The sequence below is a fragment of the Mobula hypostoma genome, chromosome 8 (assembly GCF_963921235.1).
Source record: "Mobula hypostoma chromosome 8, sMobHyp1.1, whole genome shotgun sequence".
Lineage (NCBI taxonomy): Eukaryota > Metazoa > Chordata > Chondrichthyes > Myliobatiformes > Myliobatidae > Mobula > Mobula hypostoma.
In genome coordinates, this window is record NC_086104.1 from 154,022,217 (window position 1) to 154,042,600 (window position 20,384).

At 46.1% G+C, this 20,384-nt stretch overlaps 1 protein-coding gene across 1 annotated transcript; it reads right to left on the reverse strand.

The window, feature by feature from the left end:
* Window positions 1-17,429: 17,429 nt before the first annotated feature.
* Window positions 17,430-17,723, reverse strand: LOC134350296 (large ribosomal subunit protein eL43-like). The gene has a single exon (XM_063055337.1). It carries the CDS (start codon window positions 17,706-17,708, stop codon window positions 17,430-17,432), a length of 279 nt encoding a protein of 92 aa, XP_062911407.1. The 5' UTR covers window positions 17,709-17,723.
* Between the last annotated feature and the right edge of the window lie 2,661 nt (window positions 17,724-20,384).

Here is a 20,384-nt window from a genome sequence, read left to right on the forward strand (position 1 = left end):
TGGCTAAAGAAATTCCTCCCCATCTCTGTTCTGAAGGGACGTCCCTTTATACTGAGGGTGTGCCCACGGATCCTAGACTCATCGTTACATGCTGTGTTCTTTGACCATGATTGTTCTTGGCAAATTTTTCTACAGAAGTGGTTTGCCATTGCCACCTTCTGGGCAGTGTCTTTACAAGATGGGTGACCTCAGCCATTATCAATACTCTTCAGAGGTTGTCTGCCTGGTGTCAGTGGTCACATAACCAGGACTTATGATCTGCACCAGCTGCACTTTACTTTACTTTACTTTACTTTATTGTCGCCAAACAATTGATACGAGAACGTACAATCATCACTACGATATTTGATCCTGCACTTCCCGCTCCCTGGATTACAAATATTAAATATTAAAAATAGTAAAAATTAGTAAATATTAAAAATTTAAATTATAAATCATAAATAGAAAATAGAAAAATGGAAAGTAAGGTAGTGCAAAAAAACCGAGAGGCAGGTCCGGATATTTGGAGGGTATGGCCCAGATCCGGGTCAGGATCCATTCAGCAGTCTTATCACAGTTGGAAAGAAGCTGTTCCCAAATCTGGCCATACGAGTCTTCAAGCTCCTGAGCCTTCTCCTGGAGGGAAGAGGGACGAAAAGTGTGTTGGCTGGGTGGGTCGCGTCCTTGATTATCCCGGCAGCACTGCTCCGACAGCGTGCGGTGTAAAGTGAGTCCACGGATGGAAGATTGGTTTGTGTGATGTGCTGCACCATGTTCACGATCTTCTGCAGCTTCTTTCGGTCTTGAACAGGACAACTTCCATACTCCCATGGCTTCACAGGATCCTGATATTGCAGGGGGTTGGGGGGGGGGCTAAGCAGGTGCTACACCCTGCCCAAAGGTGACCTGCAGGCTAGCGGAGGGAAGGAGCATCTTTCACCTCCTTTGGTAGAGACGTATATCCACCCTTCCACCCCTATCCCAGACTCTCCTACTAATAATAAACATTTAATAACTCTTAATATTAAAAAACCTTTATATCAAATTTATCCTGTACCTTTCCTTGGAACGCCATATGGGTATACGTAGAGGATCTTGGTTAGAGTGGACGTGGAAAGGACGTGATTGTTAGTAGGAGAATCTAGGATAACATCCTTTTCATGTCCAGTCTATCCAAGCCCCTCTGTGTATACCCATATGGCATTCCAAGCAAGGGGACAGAATGAATTTGATATGATGGTTTATTTTATACATTAAGAGCTTGAGTCTAATTATAATCGTAAATGGAATAACATGTTCAGGCTTACTTTGCGCCTATTGTAAACAGGAGAAATGGCACAAGCTCATTAATGCTGGGTGACAACTGAATAATTAAATGTAGAGGTGAGAGTATATGTTTCAGTCACTAGAAGGTAAGGTTCAGAAGGGTTTCATCAAATATTTCTATATAAAACATAATGGATTTTGTACTTAAATTAGAAGTCTTACACACTTTTGCGAAGTGTTCCAAGACCCGATGCACTATGAGCTGGATATACCTTCAGTGGCCACTTTATTAGGCAGAGGAGCGGAACCCAGTGAGGTCTACTACTGCTCCACCTCATCCACTTCAAGGTTCAACGTGTTGCGCATTTCGTGGCTATTGGAGTTGCTGTCGCCTTCCTGTCAGCTTGAACCAGTCTGGCCGTTCTCCTCTGACCTCTCTCATTAACGAGGTGTTTTTGCCCACAGAGCTGCCACTCACTGGCTGATTTTTGTTTCTCGCACTATTCTTTATAAACTCGAGAGACTGTCGTGCATGAAAATCCCAGGAGGTCAGCAGTTTCTGAGATACTCAAACCACCCTATCTGGCACCAACAGTAATTTCATGGTCAAAGTCACTTAGATCACATGTCTTCCACATTGCGATATTTGGTCTGAACCTCTTGACCATGCCTGCATGCTTTTATGCATTGAGTTGCTGCCAGATGATTGGCTGTTTAGATATTTTCATTAAAAAGCAGGAGTACAGGTGTACCTAATAAAGTGGCCACTGAGTGTGGAGCAGATCACACACAATATTGCATTGTAATGTGCCTCATTCCGCTTCCAGCAATGACTCATAGCCATAGTGCACTGATACTTCCCACAGTTGCTGGTCTGTGCCTTCACTCAGCACATTGCCAGGTTGGAGAAGGGTCTCGACCCGAAACATCGACTGTTTATTCCTCTCCATAGATGCTACCTGACCTGCTGAGTTCCTTCAGCATTTTGTGTGTTTGTGTGTGTGTTGTCAGACTGGTGTCATTTCGAAAATGTGGGACCGCTCCGTGTCATAGTTCCAACTAATCGAGATCATCTAACGGAGTAAGAGTCGGCGTATTTTGCTCTCAAAGACATTAAGTTCTTTTACCTGATGGTTATCTCTGAAAATTTAAGATAATGCTTCTGAGTAATACAGTAAAATTGTTTATCTTTGGTTTCAAAAATCTCTCTGTGATCTGAACATGAAGCGTTGAGAGGTTTTGAACCTTCTCCTTCCACGCAAGTTCCCCTAGCCTGTCAGATCACGCACCTGATGCTATCTGAAAAAGCTTGGCACTCACAGACTCTTACGTTCGAGGTTCGAAGTAAAGTTACTATCAAAGTGCATATATGTCACTATATACTACCCGGAGATTCATTTTCTTGCAGGCATTCACTGTAGAACAGATTAACACAATAGAGCCAATGAAAAGCTACGTACAAAAGACTAACAAACAACCAAACGAGGACAAACTATGCAAATAAAATAGACAGATAAGTAGACAGGTAGATAATACCACATGGGCACGTAGCCAAGTGGTTAAGACATTTGACTAGCGATCTGAAGGTCGTGAGTTCAAGCCCCAGCCGAGGCAGAGGTAGTGTCCTTGAGCAAGGCACTTAACCACACATTGCTCTGCGACGACACTGGTGCCAAGCTGTATGGGTCCTAATGCCCTTCCCTTGGACAACATCGGTGTCGTGGAGAGGGGAGACTTGCAGCATAGGCAACTGCTGGTCTTCCATACAACCTTGCCCAGGCCTGCGTCCTGGAGAGTGAAGACTTTCCAGGCGCAGATCCATGGTCTCACAAGACTAACGGAGGCCCTTTTTAAGATAACACCGAGAACATGAGTTGTAGAGTCCTTGAAGGTGAGCCCATGGGCTGTGGAATCAGTTTGGAGCTGAGGTGAGTGAAGCTGTCCTCGGTGGTTCAATTCAAGTTGAACTGTCATTCAACTGTACATGAATACAGCCGAATGAGACGGTGTTACTACAGGGCCAAGGTGCGAAAGCACTCTCCCAGGTCACACACAAGGAATAAAAGAGTTCCGCGCCAACCACTCCCACCCGCCATGACACCACACCTTGATGCCCAGGCCAAGCACACACAGGTCAACAAACCCACATAGAATATCAGTAAAATTCCAGGTAATAGCATGGCTCTGAGGCCCAGTCCCTCGCATAGACAAGCAGATGTAGAATATTAGTAAAAATACGATGCAGAATATGCATGCATATAGTCCGGACCACGCAACCCACTGAGATCATCCCTCTACCGGCCCCGATGCCTGCTAGGTGATACCATGGTTTAGAGGCCCTGTCCTCGCAGATACAGACACATATAAAATCTTAGTAGAAATGCAACCGGACAAATTAGAACCTTCAGTTGACCACTACTGCGCTGTGCTGACCCCCGGTAGAGCGCAACGGCCTCGGACACCTCTCCCCCGGCTTATGAGCCCGCAGCTTGAGGCCCGAGTCCGTTGAGTGCCGCCAAAATATCTGCAGTCGACCACAACAGAGCTTGTCTTCTGCCGAGCGAAACCCTGTGAGTGCTCCGCCAACTCCGTGCTGGACGCTGCACCACACCGCCCCGGCTTCATCTCGTCACATCAGCGGCTGCAAACAGACAACACTGTGGCTTGAGGCCTGGTCCTTACTACGAGCAAGGCAGGGAACTTCCCGCCATCCACCCCTGCTCGCATCCAATATACCAGTGAATCCGGCTTGCAGCTTACCAGGTTAACAATGGCCACAGGGGTCTTGCGACCATGACGGCCACTCATTATTTGACTCTGAGCCACATTCGGTTCAGTCAGCAGCTCCTTCATTATCTCCGCCAGCGAGCACCTCACTGATGGTGGAGACCTGCAGTACTTTGAGTTCTTAATGTACAGCAGGATCTTGTAATTATTACAAGTACGTTTAAGTAGAACAGCGGCACTTTTTGTTGACCCGTTAGAAGCCACTGCAATTAGTCGCACTGCCATCTCGCCATCAGGGGCCTGATGGTTGAGAGGTAATAACTGTTCCTGAACCTGGTGGTGTGGGACCTGATGGTTGAGGGGTAATAACTGTTCCTGAACCTGGTGGTGTGGGACCTGATGGTTGAGGGGTAATAACTGTTCCTGAACCTGGTGGTGTGGGACCTGATGGTTGTAGGGTAATAACTGTTCCTGAATCTGGTGGTGTGGGACTTGATGGTTGAGGGGTAATAACTGTTCCTGAACCTGGTGGTGTGGAACCTGATGGTTGTAGGGTAATAACTGTTCCTGAACCTGGTGGTGTGGAACTGATGGTTGAGGGGTAATAACTGTCCATGAACCTGGTGGTGTGGGACCTGATGGATGAGGGGTAATAACTGTTCCTGAACCTGGTGGTGTGGGACCTGATGGTTGTAGGGTAATAACTGTTCCTGAACCTGGTGGTGTGGGACCTGATGGTTGAGGGGTAAAACTGTTCCTGAACCTGGTGGTGTGGGACCTGATGGTTGAGGGGTAAAACTGTTCCTGAACCTGGTGGTGTGGGACCTGAGGCTCCTGTATCTCCTGCACGAAGGCAGTACCAAGAAGAGATCATGGCCTGGGTATGGAACTTTCAAGGTTATCAAAGACAAAATAAAACTGGGATATCTGCAAGGAGTTTGAGTTTAATTGTTATTGTTAATAGAACAACACAATCAGGCTTAAATTGTTCCTCATGAAAACAGGAGAAATGGCACAAACTTGTTTATGCTGGGTGACAAATGGTTAATATGTCGATGTTTTAGAATCAGGGTGTGGTTTAGTATCACTGACATACATCATGAAATTTATTGTTATGAGGCAGCAGTAAATTGCAATACATAATAATAAAAATCTACCATTGTCTACCTGCTGAACCATGTCTACGTCCACCTGGACAAGCCAGCGAGCACTGTGAGGGTCATGTTTTTTGACTTCTCCAGTGCGTTCAACACCATCCGCCCTGCTCTGCTGGGGGAGAAGCTGACAGCGATGCAGGTGGATGCTTCCCTGGTGTCATGGATTCTTGATTACCTGACTGGCAGACCACAGTACGTGTGCTTGCAACGCTGTGTGTCCGACAGAGTGATCAGCAGCACTGGGGCTCCACAGGGGACTGTCTTGTCTCCCTTTCTCTTCACCATTTACACCTCGGACTTCAACTACTGCACAGAGTCTTGTCATCTTCAGAAGTTTTCGGATGACTCTGCCATAGTTGGATGCATCAGCAGCGGAGATGAGGCTGAGTACAGGGCTACGGTAGGAAACTTTGTCACATGGTGTGAGCAGAATTATCTGCAGCTTAATGTGAAAAAGACTAAGGAGCTGGTGGTAGACCTGAGGAGAGCTAAGGTATTGGCGACCCCTGTTTCCATCCAGGGGGTCAGTGTGGACATGGTGGAGGATTACAAATACCTGGGGATACGAATTGACAATAAACTGGACTGGTCAAAGAACACTGAGGCTGTCTACAAGAAGGGTCAGAGCCGTCTCTATTTCCTGAGGAGTCTGAGATCCTTTAACATCTGCCGGACGATGCTGAGGATGTTCTACGAGTCTGTGGTGGCCAGTGCTATCATGTTTGCTGTTGTGTGCTGGGGCAGCAGGCTGAGGATAGCAGACACCAACAGAATCAACAAACTCATTTGTAAGGCCAGTGATGTTGTGGGGATGGAACTGGACTCTCTGACGGTGGTGTCTGAAAAGAGGATGCTGTCTAAGTTGCATGCCATCTTGGACAATGTCTCCCATCCACTACATAATGTACTGGTTGGGCACAGGAGTACATTCAGCCAGAGACTCATTCCACCGAGATGCAGCACTGAACGTCGTAGGAAGTCATTCCTGCCTGTGGCCATCAAACTTTACAACTCCTCCCTTGGAGGGTCAGACATCCTGAGCCAATAGGCTGGTCCTGGACTTATTTCATAATTTACTGGCATAATTTACATATTACTATTTAACTATTTATGGTTCTATTACTATTTATTATTTATGGTGCAACTGTAACAAAAACCAATTTCCCCCTGGGATCAATAAAGTAGGACTATACTATATTATGCACTATGCACTAAATCTGTAAATTCAGTAAGTATCTATATATTTAAAAAGTTAAATTAAATAAATAGTGCAAAAAAAGAAAAAGAAAGTTGTGGGCAAACACGAGGAAATCAAGTCGTGGGGTTGTGTTCATGGGTTCAATGTCCATTCAGAAATCAGATGGCAGGGTGGGGGGGAGTTTGGGGTTCTAACATTTGACTGTCGTTCATTCTTTGGGACACTCCTCTGTTTTCATAGATGTTTGCGAAGAAAAAGCATTTCAGGATGTATATTGCATACATTTCTCTGACATCAAATGAACCTTTGAAACCTTTGAACCTTTGAGGAAGCTGTTCATTGCAACACGCACAATGTGCTGGAGGAACTCAGCAGGTCAGGCAGCGTCTATGGAAAAGAGTAAACAGTTGACATTTTCTCATGTTCGTGAAGCTGTTCGTTGAGTGTGTGCCTTCAGGATTCTGTATCTCCTTCTTGATGGTAACAACGAGAACAGGGCATGTCCTGGGTGGTAGGGGTCCTTACTGAAGGATGCTGCCTTTTTGAGGCATTGAAGGTGTGCTGGACACTGGGGAAGCTAATTCCCATGAGAGAGCTGACTGAGTTCACAACTTTCTGCAGCTTATTTCATAGTCATAGTCATAGTCATACTTTATTGATCCCGGGGGAAATTGGTTTTCATTACAGTTGCACCATAAATAATTAAATAGTAATAAAAGCATAAATAGTTAAATAATAATATGTAAGTTATGCCAGGAAATAAGTCCAGGACCAGCCTATTGGCTCAGGGTGTCTGACCCTCCAGGGGAGGAGTTGTAAAGTTTGATGGCCACAGGCAGGAATGACTTCCTATGATGCTCTGTGCTGCATCTCGGTGGAATGAGTCTCTGGCTGAATGTACTCCTGTGCCCAACCAGTACATTATGTAGTGGATGGGAGACATTGTCCAAGATGGCATGCAACTTGGACAGCATCCTCTTTTCAGACACCACCGTCAGAGAGTCCAGTTCCATCCCCACAACATCACTGGCCTTACGAATGAATTTGTTGATTCTGTTGGTGTCTGTTACCCTCAGCCTGCTGCCCCAGCACACAACAGCAAACATGATAGCACTGGCCACCACAGACTCGTGGAACATCCTCAGCATTGTCCAGCAGATGATAAAGGACCTCAGTCTCCTCAGGAAATAGAGACGGCTCTGACCCTTCTTGTAGACAGCCTCAGTGTTCTTTGACCAGTCCAGTTTATTGTCAATTCGTATCCCCGGGTATTTGTAATCCTCCACCATGTCCACACTGACCCCCTGGATGGAAACACTGGATGATCCTGTGCTGTGTTTCCCCCCCCCCACCCCCCGCCATCCTAATACTGTTTTGTCATTTAGAAGGCAAACTTTGGAAGGTGAAGATGAAGGTGGGTATTTGCTCAGTTTACTTCTGTTCACCAAAGCCCTAGTCATGAGTTGGTCAACTCCTTAAGATTAGTGAAAATGTGGACTGTACTCCCCTTACTTTCCACGCACAACTTCTGTAAGTACACAGCTCTGTGGAATCACAGATAATGAACCCTTCTTCCTTCGTGAGTCTGAATAATGTAATCCATCTTGGTGATTGTAGGGGTGATTTACAGCGTACTGACAAGGTTGAGCATATAGACATTAAGAAAGAGGATGTGCTGGAGCTTTTGGAAAGCATAAAGTTGGGTAAGTCACTGGGTCTGGATGAGATGTACCCCAGACTATCGTGGGAGGCGAGGGAGGAGATTGTAATGACCTCTGGCAATGATCTTTGCATCATCAATGGGGACGGGAGAGGTTCCGGAGGATTGGAGAGTTGGCCCTTGTTCAAGAAAGGGAGAAGAGATAGCCCAGGAAATTATAGACCAGTGAATCTTACTTCAATGGTTGGTAAGTTGATGGAGAAGATCCCAAGAGGCAGGATTTATGAACATTTGGAGAAGCATAATATGATTAGGAATAGTCAGCATGGTTTTGTCAAAGGCAGGTTGTGCCTTACGAGCCTGTTTGAATTTTTTGAGGATGAGACTAAACACATTGATGAAGGTAGAGCAGTAGATGTAGTGTATAAGGATTTCAGCAAGGCATTTGATAAGGTACCCCATGCAAGGCTTATTGAGAAAGTAAGGAGGCATGGGATCCAAGGGGACATTGCTTTGTGAATCCAGAACTGGCTTGCCCAGAGAAGGCAAAGAGTGGTTGTAGACAGGTCATATTCTGCGTAGAGATTGGTGACCAGTGGTGTGCCTCAGGGATCTGTTCTGGGACAGATTTTTATAAGTGACCTGGTTGAGGAAGTGGAGGGATGGGTTAGTAAATTTGCTGATGACACAAAGGTTGGGGGTGTTGTGTATAGTGTGGAGGGCTGTCAGAGGTTACAGTGGGACATCAACAGGATGCAAAACTGGGCTGAGAAGTGGCAGATGGAGTTCAAGCCAGATAAGTGTGAGGTTGTTCATTTTGGTAGGTCAAATATACAAGTGGAAGAATATAGTATTAATGGTAAGACTCTTAGCAGTGTGGAGCATCAGAAGGGTCTTGGGGTCCGAGTCCATAGGACACTCAAAGCTGCTGCACAGGCTGACTCTGTGGTTAAGAAGGCATACGGTGCATTGGCCTTCATCAACCATAGGATTGAGTTTAAGAGCCGAGAGGTAATGTTACAGCTATATAGGACCCTGGTCAGACCTCACTTGGAGTACTGTGCTCAGTTCTGGTCGCCTCATTACAGGAAGGATGTAGAAATTATAGAAAGGGTGCAGAGGAGATTTACAAGGATGTTGCCTGGATTGGGGAGGATGCCTTATGAGAATACGTTGAGTGAGCTTGGCCTTTTCTCCTTGGAGTGACGGAGGATGAGAGGTGACCTGATAGAGGTGTATAAGATGATGAGAGGCATTGATCGTGTGGATAGTCAGAGGCTTTTATCCCGGGGCAGAAATGGCTAACACGAGAGGGCACAGTTTTAAGGTGCTGGGGAGTAGGTACAGAGGAGATGTCGGGGTAAGTTTTTTACTCAGAGAGTGTTGAGTGCATGGGATGGGCTGCCGGCAACGGTGGTGGAGGTGGATACGATAGGGTCTTTTAAGAGACTCCTGGGTAGGTACATGGAGCTTAGAAATATAGAGGGCTATGGGTAACCCTAGGTAATTTCTAAAGTAAGTACATGTTCAGCACAGCACTGTGGGCCGAAGGGCCTGTATTGTGCTGTAGGTTTTCTATGTTTCTGACCCTGGGCAAGATCAGAGCAAAGCCTGCTTCTGTGGGACTCTATCATCGCTGGGTCGGGACTGGGAGGTGGAGGGTGGGATTGGTCAGTAAATACCCTGATCTGGGTACATAACGTCGGTCGAGCTGAATCTCTGCAAGACTACTGGGGAATCGAAGACCCTGTGTCTGTGAATCCACGTCCGCTGGAGGCCGAAGACAGTTGTCGTGGAGCTAGAGGACTGTGTGCGTGTGTGGGGGGGTTGGGGTGGGGTGGTGGGAGGAAGAAACAGGGCTTGCTTTTGCTGTTGGTGTTTTGTCACTTGTCATGTTTGGTGTTATTCTGCCGAGCATTGCAGACATTCTATGTTGGCACCGGAACGTGTGGCGACACTTCAAATTTCAAAGTTCATAGTTCAGAGTAAATTTCATTATCAAAGTACGTATATGTCACCACATACAACCCTAAGGTTCATTTTCCTGTGGGCATACTCAGCAAATCTATAGAATACTAACTATAACAGAATCATTGAAGGATCAACCAGAGTGCAGAAGATAACAAACTATGCAAATGCAGATATTAATAAACAGCAATAAATTCTGAGACTGTGAAATAATGAGATAAACAGCCCTTAAAGTGAGATCATGAAATAACAAGTAAAGAGGAAATTAAATCGGGCCTGCCCCCAGCACATCCTTAGGTGTGTTGGTTGCTAACACAGACAACATACTTCACTATATGTTTCAATGTACACATGATTAATAAATTTGAGACTGAATATCACTAAGCAGCAAGAACCCGATTTAATTTCTTCTCCTTTATACAAGGCACTGAGCCTGATCAGTTACAGCTTCTGGTCCATGGTCCGGTTGAAAGAGCAGAGTCCAGGAATCAAGCATGGGCTTCGGAACTGTATCATGACCACTGATGACTCATATAGTCATAGAGCACGTTGAGAACCCCTCCCATCTGCCCATCTCGTCCGTGCCAACCAAGATACATATTCCATTGCTTGAATTTAATCCCTATCCCTAAAGCAGTGGGTTCCCATCCTGGGGTCATGGACCCCTTGCTTAATGGTATTGGTCTACGACATAAAATAGACTGGGAACCCCACCTGTAGACCTTTCCCATTGGGTACCCGTCCAAAAGATTTTTTTTAAAATATTGTATCTGCCCCAGCTACATCCTCTGGAATCTTGTTCAATCTACCCACCTCCCTGTGTTTATAAGACTATGAGAGGCATAGATAGGGTAGTCAGGGAGTATCTGTTTCCCGGGGTTGAAATACCAGAGGGCACGCATTGAAGGTGAGAGGGGGAAGGTTCAAGGGGGATGTGAGGGGTAAGAGTTTTACTCAGAGAGAGGGGGATGCCTGGAATATGCTGTCTGTTATGGTGGTAGAGGCAAATACATTGGAGGCTTTTAAGAGACATTCGGATAGGTACATGGATGTGAGGAAGATGGAGGGATGTGGACATGGTGTAGGTAGGAGGGATTAGTGTTTGGGTGTTTCTGATTTGCACTTTAGCTGGTTCGATGTTCCATATTCTATGCCCTCGTGTTTTTTGACTCCCCTACTGTGGGAAAAAGACTGTGACCAATCACCCAATCTACAAACCCCTACCACAGGGCATCCCAACCTTTTTTATGCCATGGACCAATACCATTAAGCAAGGGGTCCATGGAGCCCAGGGTGGGACCCCTGATCTACAAGGTTACTCCTCAGCCTTCCTCAAGACAGGTAGTCCCAGCCCTTCAGTCAAGGCAACATCTTTGTCAATGTTTTTGTTTTGTTTATTACTTTGTTTACAGATACAGCACGGTAACAGGTCCTTCCGCCCCAACGAGCCCCACCCCTCCCAGTTACACCCATGTGACCAATTAACCTGTGCGTCATTTTTAGATGTGGGAGGAAGCCAGAGCACGCACGGGGACGACGGACAAACTCCTTACAGACAGCGGTGGGAATTGAACCCGGGTTACTGGCGCCGTGACAGTGTTACACTAACCGCTATGCTGCTGTGTCGCCATACGTAAAATTAGTTTTCCACACCCCCAATTGCTTAATTCCATCCTTCCTTTCATGTGGAGACTTTAATTACAGTCATTTTAAAGGCATCCGATTAGTTAGTTAGTAGGTTAGTCTTGTGAGACCATGGATCTGCGCCTGGAAAGTCTTCACTCTCCAGGGCGCAGGCCTGGGCAAGGTTGTATGGAAGACCAGCAGTTGCCCATGCTGCAAGTCTCCCCTCTTCACGCCACCGATGTTGTCCAAGGGAAGGGCATTAGGGCTCATACAGCTTGGCACCGGTGTCGACGCAGAGCACTGTGTGATTAAGTGCCTTGCTCAAGGACACAACACGTTCCCTCGGCTGGGGCTCGAACTCACAACCTTCAGGTCGCTAGTCCAAAGCCTTAACCACTTGGCCACGTGCCCACATCAATTAGAGTCATAGAGTCGTAGAAAACTACAGCACAGAAACAGGCCCTTCAGCCCATCTAGTCCATGCTGAACTATTTAAACAGCCTACTCCCATCAACCTGCATCCGGACTATAGCCCTCCATACCCCCCCCCATCCATGTACCCATCCAAACTTCGATCAAATGCTGAAATCGAGCTTGCTTCCACCACTTGCACTTGGCAGCTCGTTCCACACTCTCGCCACCCTCTGAGTGAAGACGTTTCCCTTCATCATCCCCTTAAACTTCTCACCTTTCACCCTTAACCCGTGACTTCCAGTTGTAGTCTCACTCAACCTCAGTGGAAAAAGCCTGCTTACATTTACCCTGTCTATACTCTCATAATTTTGTGTACCTTTATCAAATCTCCCCTCAATGTTCTAGGGAATAAGTTCAGCTTTTCCTTATAACTCAGGTGCTCCAGTCCCAGCAACACCCTTGGAAATTGAACCCAAAACATCAAGTGTGGTCTGACCAACATTTTGTACCACTGTAACGTTACGTCCCAACTCTTGCCACGAACGATGTAGGCAAGAGCCATACATTTACTTTGCACCTGTGTGGCCACTTGCAGAGAAATACGCACTCGTATCCCTGGGTCTCTGTTCTCAATAACACTTCCCGGGGCCCTGCCATACACTAGGTATTTGCTAGCCTGGTTTAAACACGTCAAATGGCATCACTTCATTCTTGCCTGAGTGAAGTTCCATTAGCTATTCCTTAGCAACACAGACAAAAATGCTGGAGGAACTCAGCAGGTCAGGCAGCATCTACGGAGGGGAATAAACAGTCAACGTTTTGGGCCGAGACCCTTCATCAGGATTGGAAAGGAAGGGAACAGAAGCTAGGATAAGAAGGTGGGAGAAGGAGGGAAGGAATATCGACTGGCAGGTGATAGGTGATTTTAGAATTTTTTTTAAGATCATGAGAACACTCAGTCCTCTTTTATTGTCATTTCGAAATGCATACATACACACGTTTGTACATTAAGAAATGATACAATGTTTCTCCGGAGTGATATCAAAAACAGGACAAACCAAAGACTAACACTGACAGAACCACATAATTATAACATATAGTTACAGCAGTGCAAAGCAATACCATAATTTGATGAAGAACAAACCATGGGCATGGTAAAAATAGTCTCAAAGTCCCCAATAGCAGGCAGCAAAAGGGAGAAACTCCCTGCCATAAACCTCCAGGCACCGTCAACTTGCCGATGCCTTGGAAGCAGCCGACCACAGCCGACACCGAGTCGGTCCGTCCGAAAACTTCGAGCCTCCAACCAGCCCCTCCGATACAGCCTCCCAAGCGCCATCCTCTGCCGAGCACCTTCGACCTAGCCCCGGCCACTAAATCAAGCAAAGCCAAGGATTTCAGGGCCTTCTGCTCCGGAGATTCCGGTTACCACACAGTAGCAGCGGCAGCGAAGTGGGCATTTCAGAAGTTTTTCAGATGTTCCCCTGTGCTCTCACGTCCGTCTCCATCAAATCAGAATTGTGCACGGTCCCCTACTTGACAGATTACAGATATCAGTCACCGGAGTGGCCGCGCGTGCTGCCGTCACACCGCCATCTTCTTTCTCCTCACGGGTCCATTGGGTGATTGGGCCATTCCCTAAAACCACAATACATAGGAGCCGAGTTAGGCCATTTCATCATGGCTGTTTAATTTCCCTCTCAACCCCATTCTCCTGTCTTCTCCCTGTAATCTTTTACTCCCTTACTATTCAAAAACTTGTTGGCCTCTGCTTTACATAGACCTAATGACCTGTCTTCCACAGCTGTCTGTGGCAGTCTCTCTCTCTCTGTTGTGGGGCAAAGCTGGCAGCAGACCACAAGAGCACTCCTCTTACTGAAGTTGGTACTTCTTCCCCTGCCTTACAGGGAACAAAACGGTCTTCCTCATTCACAAGGGAAAGCTGCAAGAACGTGAGTTTAGTGTAAGCTGTTCTGAGAGGGAGATAAGTAACCACAGGACAGAATGGGTACAGATGGTGTGGCTTGCTTGCATGTGCAACTACACCGACTCTTCCTCTTCTCTGCTGTGGAAATTCTGTATTGTAACGGATCATTCTTTCTGTTAGAACGCAGACAGTACATGTAGGAACAGGCCATTTAGCCCACAATGTTGTGCCGAACCAGCTAAAAAGAAAATCAGCAACACCCGAACACTAATCCCTCCTACCTACAGCATGTCCATATCCCTCCATCTTCCTCATATCAATATGCCTATCCAAACATCTCTTAAAAGCCTCTAATGTAGGCATTTGCCTCTACCATCACACCAGGCAGCACATTCCAGGCGTCCACCACTCTGGTAAAAAAACATACCCCAACACACCCTCTCTCACCTTCATTGCATGTCCTAGACATTTCAAACCCTGGGAAACAGATACTCCCTGTCCACTCTATCTAGTGCTCTCATAATCTTATAAACCTCTGTCAGATCTCCCCTCATCCTCCGGTACTCCAGAGAAAACAACCCAAAATGGTGAGGCCAACTTTCCAAATTCACCCTGTGGCCACTTGATTAGATACAGGAGCGGAATCCAGCTTGGTCTTCTGTTGCAGTAGCCGCCCATTTCAAGGTTCGATTTGTTGTGTGTTCGGAGATGCTCTTCTGCACGCCACTGTTGTATCACGTGGCTATTTGAGTTACTGTTGCCTTCCTGTCAGCTTGAACCAGTCTGGCCATTCTCGTCTGACCTCTCTCACTAACAAGGCGTTTTCACCCACAGAACTGCCATTCACTGGATTTTTTTTTTTGTCTTTCACACCATTCTCTATAAACACTAGTGACTGTCGTACGTGAAAATCCCAAGAGATCAGCAGTTTCTGAAATACTCAAACCACCCCATCTGGCACCAACAATCATTCCATGGTCAACGTCACTTAGATCACATTTCTTCCCCCAGTCTGATGTTTGGGCTGAACAACAACTGAACCTCTTGACCATGTCTGCATGCTTTGATGCATTGAATTGCTGCCATGTGATTGGCTGTTCAGATATTTGCATTAATGAGCAGGTATTCCTGATAACATGGCCACTGAGTGTATTGATTATGCCGAACATTCCCTCATACTGGCCAAACTGATGATCCCTTGACCGCCCAATCAGAGGGAAGTAAATGCTAAACAGTTTTTTTTTGTAATATTGTGCCTTATAATGAGTTAGGTTCTATGAATGATTGATGTCTTCTAGCTTGATTGAGCAAGGGAACTGAATCTTGGGTCATTCTTAGACACTTCTTCTTTTCCTGTTTTCCCCTCTCTTGCTGTACTGATTCTCCCAGGGCTGAAGCTTTGTGAAGATCACGTGCAGTACAACGCCCCAACGACGCGGGTTCCATTCAGACCTCGGGGTGTTGTCTGCGTGGAGTTTGCATGCTCTTCCTGTGATCGCATGGCTGCCTCAGGGTCCCCTACCTTCCCAAATAGGCATGGGTCAGTAGATTAATCGGCCATTGTAAATTGCCCCTAGTGTGTGGGCGAGTGGCAGAATTTAGGAGGACTGACACGAGCACGGGGAGAACGAAATAGGGTTGATGGAGGATTTTTATGAATGGATGCTGAACAGTTGGAGGATAGTAGGCATTTAGTTTCTATATCATCATCATTATATGCCATGGTGGGAGAGACTGATATATTAAAAACATTTAAGAAATTCTTAGATAGGATCATGGGTTAAAGAAAAATGGAAGGCATGTGGGAGGAAGAGGTTGGATCGATCTTCAAGTAGGTTAAGAGAGTGGTACAACATTGTGGGCTGAAGGGCCTGTACCGAATGTTAAGTCTGATCTTGCCCTCAGACATCATGAGAAGATGAGCGGGAGCTAGAGATCGTGACGATTTCTCTCCTCTCCTCAGATCTTGGCCGGAAGGTTAACTTGCATTTGAGTCAGTGATAAGTAAACCAAATGCAATATCAAGCATTCATTTCCTTAAGACCAGAATATAAAAACAAGAATTTAATGTTGAGGCTTAATGAGGCACAGGTCAGATCTCACTTGGAATATTGTCAGCAGTTTTGGGCCCCTTATCTAAGTACAGATATGTTGGCATTGGAGAAGGTCCAGAGGAAGTTCATGAGAATGATCCTGGGAGCGAAAGGGTTAACGTATGAGGAGCATTTGATGGCTCTGGGCCTGTACTCACTGGAGTTTAGAAGAATGAGGGGGGGATCTTGTTGAAAAGTATTGGGTTTTGAAAGGCCTAGATAGAGTGGGTATGGAGAGGGTGTTTCCAATAGTGGGAGATATCTAGGAATAGAAGGACATTCTTTCAGAACAGAGATGAGGATGAATTTCTTTAGCCAGAGGCTGGTGAATCTGTGTGTGGAATTCCATTGGGTATACTTAGAACAGAGGTTGATAGGTTCTTGATTAGTAAGGGCGTCAAAGGTTACAGGGAGAAAGCAGAAGAGTGGGGTTGAGAGGGAAAATAAATCGGCCATGATCGAACGGCAGAGCAGACTCGATGCTGTGAATGGCCGAACACTGCCCCCACAGTTTGTCTTATGGAATTATGGTCTAATGAAGCCAACTGTACAGGGTACCCTTCACCCTGCCTACGTTACAGAATGAAGAAGTGGTACCATACCATTCATGGACCACACAAGAGGAACTTGGTGCTGAGAGATTGTCTGTAGTTACTATTTCCCTTTAATCCAATTGTTTCTCAACCTATCTTGTGACTGTTGTGCCACATTTTAAGAGATTAGCTTTATTTGTCAAACATGCATTGAAATGTACAGAGAAATGAGTTGTCTGCGTCAACACTTCAACGCAGTTGCAAAGGAGGCACGACAAGCGGCTATATTTCATTAGGAGTTTGAGGAGCTCTGGAATGTCACCAAAGAGACTCGCAAATTTCTACAGATGTACTGTGGAGAGCATTCTGACTGGCTGCATCACCGTCTCGAATGGGGGAGGGGGTACTACCGCACAGGATCGAAGTAAGCTGCAGAGAGTTGTAAACTCAGTCAGCTCCATTATGGGCACTAGCCTTTCTAGTATCCATGACATCTTCAAGAAACGGTGCCTCAGAAAGGCAGCATCCATCATTAAGAACCTTTATCACCCAGGGCGTGCCCTCTTCACATTGTTACCATCAGGAAGGAGGTACAGGAGCCTGAAGGCACACACTCAATGATTCAATAACAGTTTCTTCCCAACAGCCATCAGATTTCTGAATGGACATTGAACCCACGATCACTACTTGTACTTTTTTGTTCTCTTTCTGCACTGCTTATTTAACTTTCTATAAACAGATTTTACTGTAATTTACAGTTTTTAATTGCATTGTACTGCTGCCACGTAGCGACAATTTTTTTTTCGATGTATTTAACCTTTTATTAGCTAGATTGCTGGCATACAAACAGCTGAAAGTTAGACACTCCCAAGGGCTGACATTTACTGGTCCTTCAGCTCGCGGAGGCGACGAATGGCAGACTTCACAGTGACAGCCGAGGTCGTGTCGTAGGCCCAGGCTCCTCCAGCTACTGCCTTCATGCAGGACCCACAGTGCCAGATTCCAACAGCCCTCCTCTTCATCTTGGTCTTCCCACAGAAGGAGCAGGTGTATTTGGCGTGTTGGCTGATCTCGATCTTTTTCACCATTTTGCGGAGAGATGCTCCGTACCGGGTGCCATACTTGCCCACGATCCCAACCTTCTTTGTGCGAGTCGCCATCGTCCCAGATCCAGCAGAGGCGTAACAACAAATTTCATGACATTCACCAGTGATATGAAACCCGATTCTGAAAAATATCAAATCAGTGAGGATTGTGCTGGGTAGCCCACAAGTGTTGTCACGCTTCTGGTGCCAAAGTAGCGTGCCCACAACTCACTAACCCTCTCCATACACCTCTGGCCTGTGGGAGGAAACCAGAGCACCCAGAGGAAACCCACATGGTCATGGGGAGAACGTGTAAACTTCTTACAGGCAGCGGCGGGAATCGAACCACGAACGGAGATTGCTAGTGTTGTAATAGCATTTTGCTAACCACTACCTGCATTCAACCCATACCCCTCTAAACCCCAGCCCTCCATGTGCCAATCCAAGTACTCCTTAAATAGATAGATAGATAGATATACTTTATTGATCCCGAGGGAAATTAGGTTTCGTTACAGCCGCACCAACCAAGAATAGAGCATAAATATAGCAATACAAAAACCACAAACAATCAAACAACAAAATGCAAACTATGCCAGATGGAAATAAGTCCAGGACCAGCCTATTGGCTCAGGGTGTCTGACCCTCCACGGGAGGAGCTGCAAAGTTCGATGGCCACAGGCAGGAACGACCTCCCATGACACCCAGTGTTGTATCTCGGTGGAATATGGCCGGAGTCCAACAGCAAAAAGTTCAATATCCGGGCTACAAACACGTTCCTTGCTCGTAGTATGACCAGGATTGCACCATCCGTTAAATATTAAATGATAATATTGTACCTGCTTCAGCCTCCCCATGTTGAACAAAATCACACACTGACATTCCCATTAAGGGAATCCACCTCAATGTCCTGGAAACAACCCCTGAGGACATGGGCCCTTTTTAATGCCATAGACCCCTACGATTAACCGAGGGGTCCGTGAAGCCCCAGGTTGGGAACCCCTGCTTTAGGAGAACATCATACTCGACTCAAATGATTGCACTACCACGATCTGTCTCAACCACAGCCACTGGCATCTCGCTCCATATACACACTACACTTCAGCCAATTTACGCAAGGTTATCGGCAGACAACGTAAAGCAAAAGCCAACACTGTACTTATTTTGCAGAGAAGGTCTCTGAGTGAAGATCTTGTGCGTGTGGCTTTGTTCGGACGATGGTACATGCACTGGCAATGTTTTTTCCCCCTCAGAGGAACTGTTACAAGAATACTGTAGTAAAACTCCATAAATCCAGCGCCCTCTAGACTTTTGGTCAGACTGGGACGAACAGTGGATTTTCCAGTTCTTAGTACTGAAATATAGTTTTAGTTGCTTTTATTTCAATTATTTAGAAATATAGCCCAAAGAGCCTGAACCATCCACTTACACTCACGTGACCAATTAACCTGTGAAACTGAATGTCTTTGGAACGTGGGAGGACCCAGAAGAAACCTGCATAGTCACGGGGAGAATGTACAAACTTCAAAGCTCAGAGTAAATTCATTATCGAAGTAGATATATATATATATAAAGGCATCCGTTAGTCTTGCGAGACCATGGATCTGCGCCTGGAAAGTCTTCATTCTCCAGGGCACAGGCCTGGGCAAGGTTGTATGGAAGACCAGCAGTTGCCCATGCTGCAAGTCTCCCCTCTCCACGACACCAATGTTGTCCAAGGGAAGGGCATTAGGACCCATACGGCTTGGCACCAGTGTCATCGCAGAGCAATGTGTGGTTAAGTGCCTTGCTCAAGGACACAACACGCTGCCTCGGCTGGGGCTCGAACTCACGACCTTCAAATCACTGGTCCAATGCCTTAACCACTTGGCCATGTGCCCACACACACACACACACACACACACACACACACACACACACACACACACACATATATATATATGTTGGAGAGGGTACAGAGAAGATTCACTAGAATGATTCCGGGAATGAGAGGGTTAACATATGAGGAATGTTTGTCCGCTCTTGGACTGTATTCCTTGGAGTTTAGAAGAATGAGGGGAGACCTCAAAGAAACATTTCGAATGTTGAAAGGCATGGACAGAGTGGATGTGGCAAAGTTGTTAACCATGATGGGGGAGTCTAGTACGAGAGGGCATGACTTAAGGATTGAAGGGCGCCCTTTCAGAACAGAAATGCGAAGAAATTTTTTTAGTCAGAGGGTGGCGAATCTATGGAATTTGTTGCCACGGGCAGCAGTGGAGGCCAAGTCATTGGGTGTATTTAAGGCAGAGATTGATAGGTATCTGAGTAGCCAGGGCATCAAAGGTTATGGTGAGAAGGCGGGGGAGTGGGACTAAATAGGAGAATGGATCAGCTCATGATAAAATGGCGGAGCCGACTCGATGGGCCAAATGGCCTACTTCTGCTCTTTTGTCTTATGGTCTTATGGTCTATATATATGTGTGTGTGTGTGTGTGTGTGTGTGTGTGTGCGTGTGTGTGTGTGTGTGTGTGTGTGTGTGTGTATGTATATGTATGTGTGTGTATATATATATATATGTCACTATATACAACCCTGAGATTCACTTTCTTATGGGTATACTCAACAGATCTATAGATTAGTATACTGTCAGTGGCCGATTTGAACCTGGATCGCTGGTGCTGTAATAATGTTACGCTAAACCACTACTTTGCCACCACCGTCACCCAGATGCTACATGACAGCATAATAAAACTTTCTAGTGAATGTGGCAAG

What these genes read in the sequence shown, in the direction of transcription:
- LOC134350296 (XM_063055337.1), bottom strand. Translation starts at nt 17,708, where the DNA reads ATGGCGACTCGCACAAAGAAGGTTGGGATCGTGGGCAAGTATGGCACC.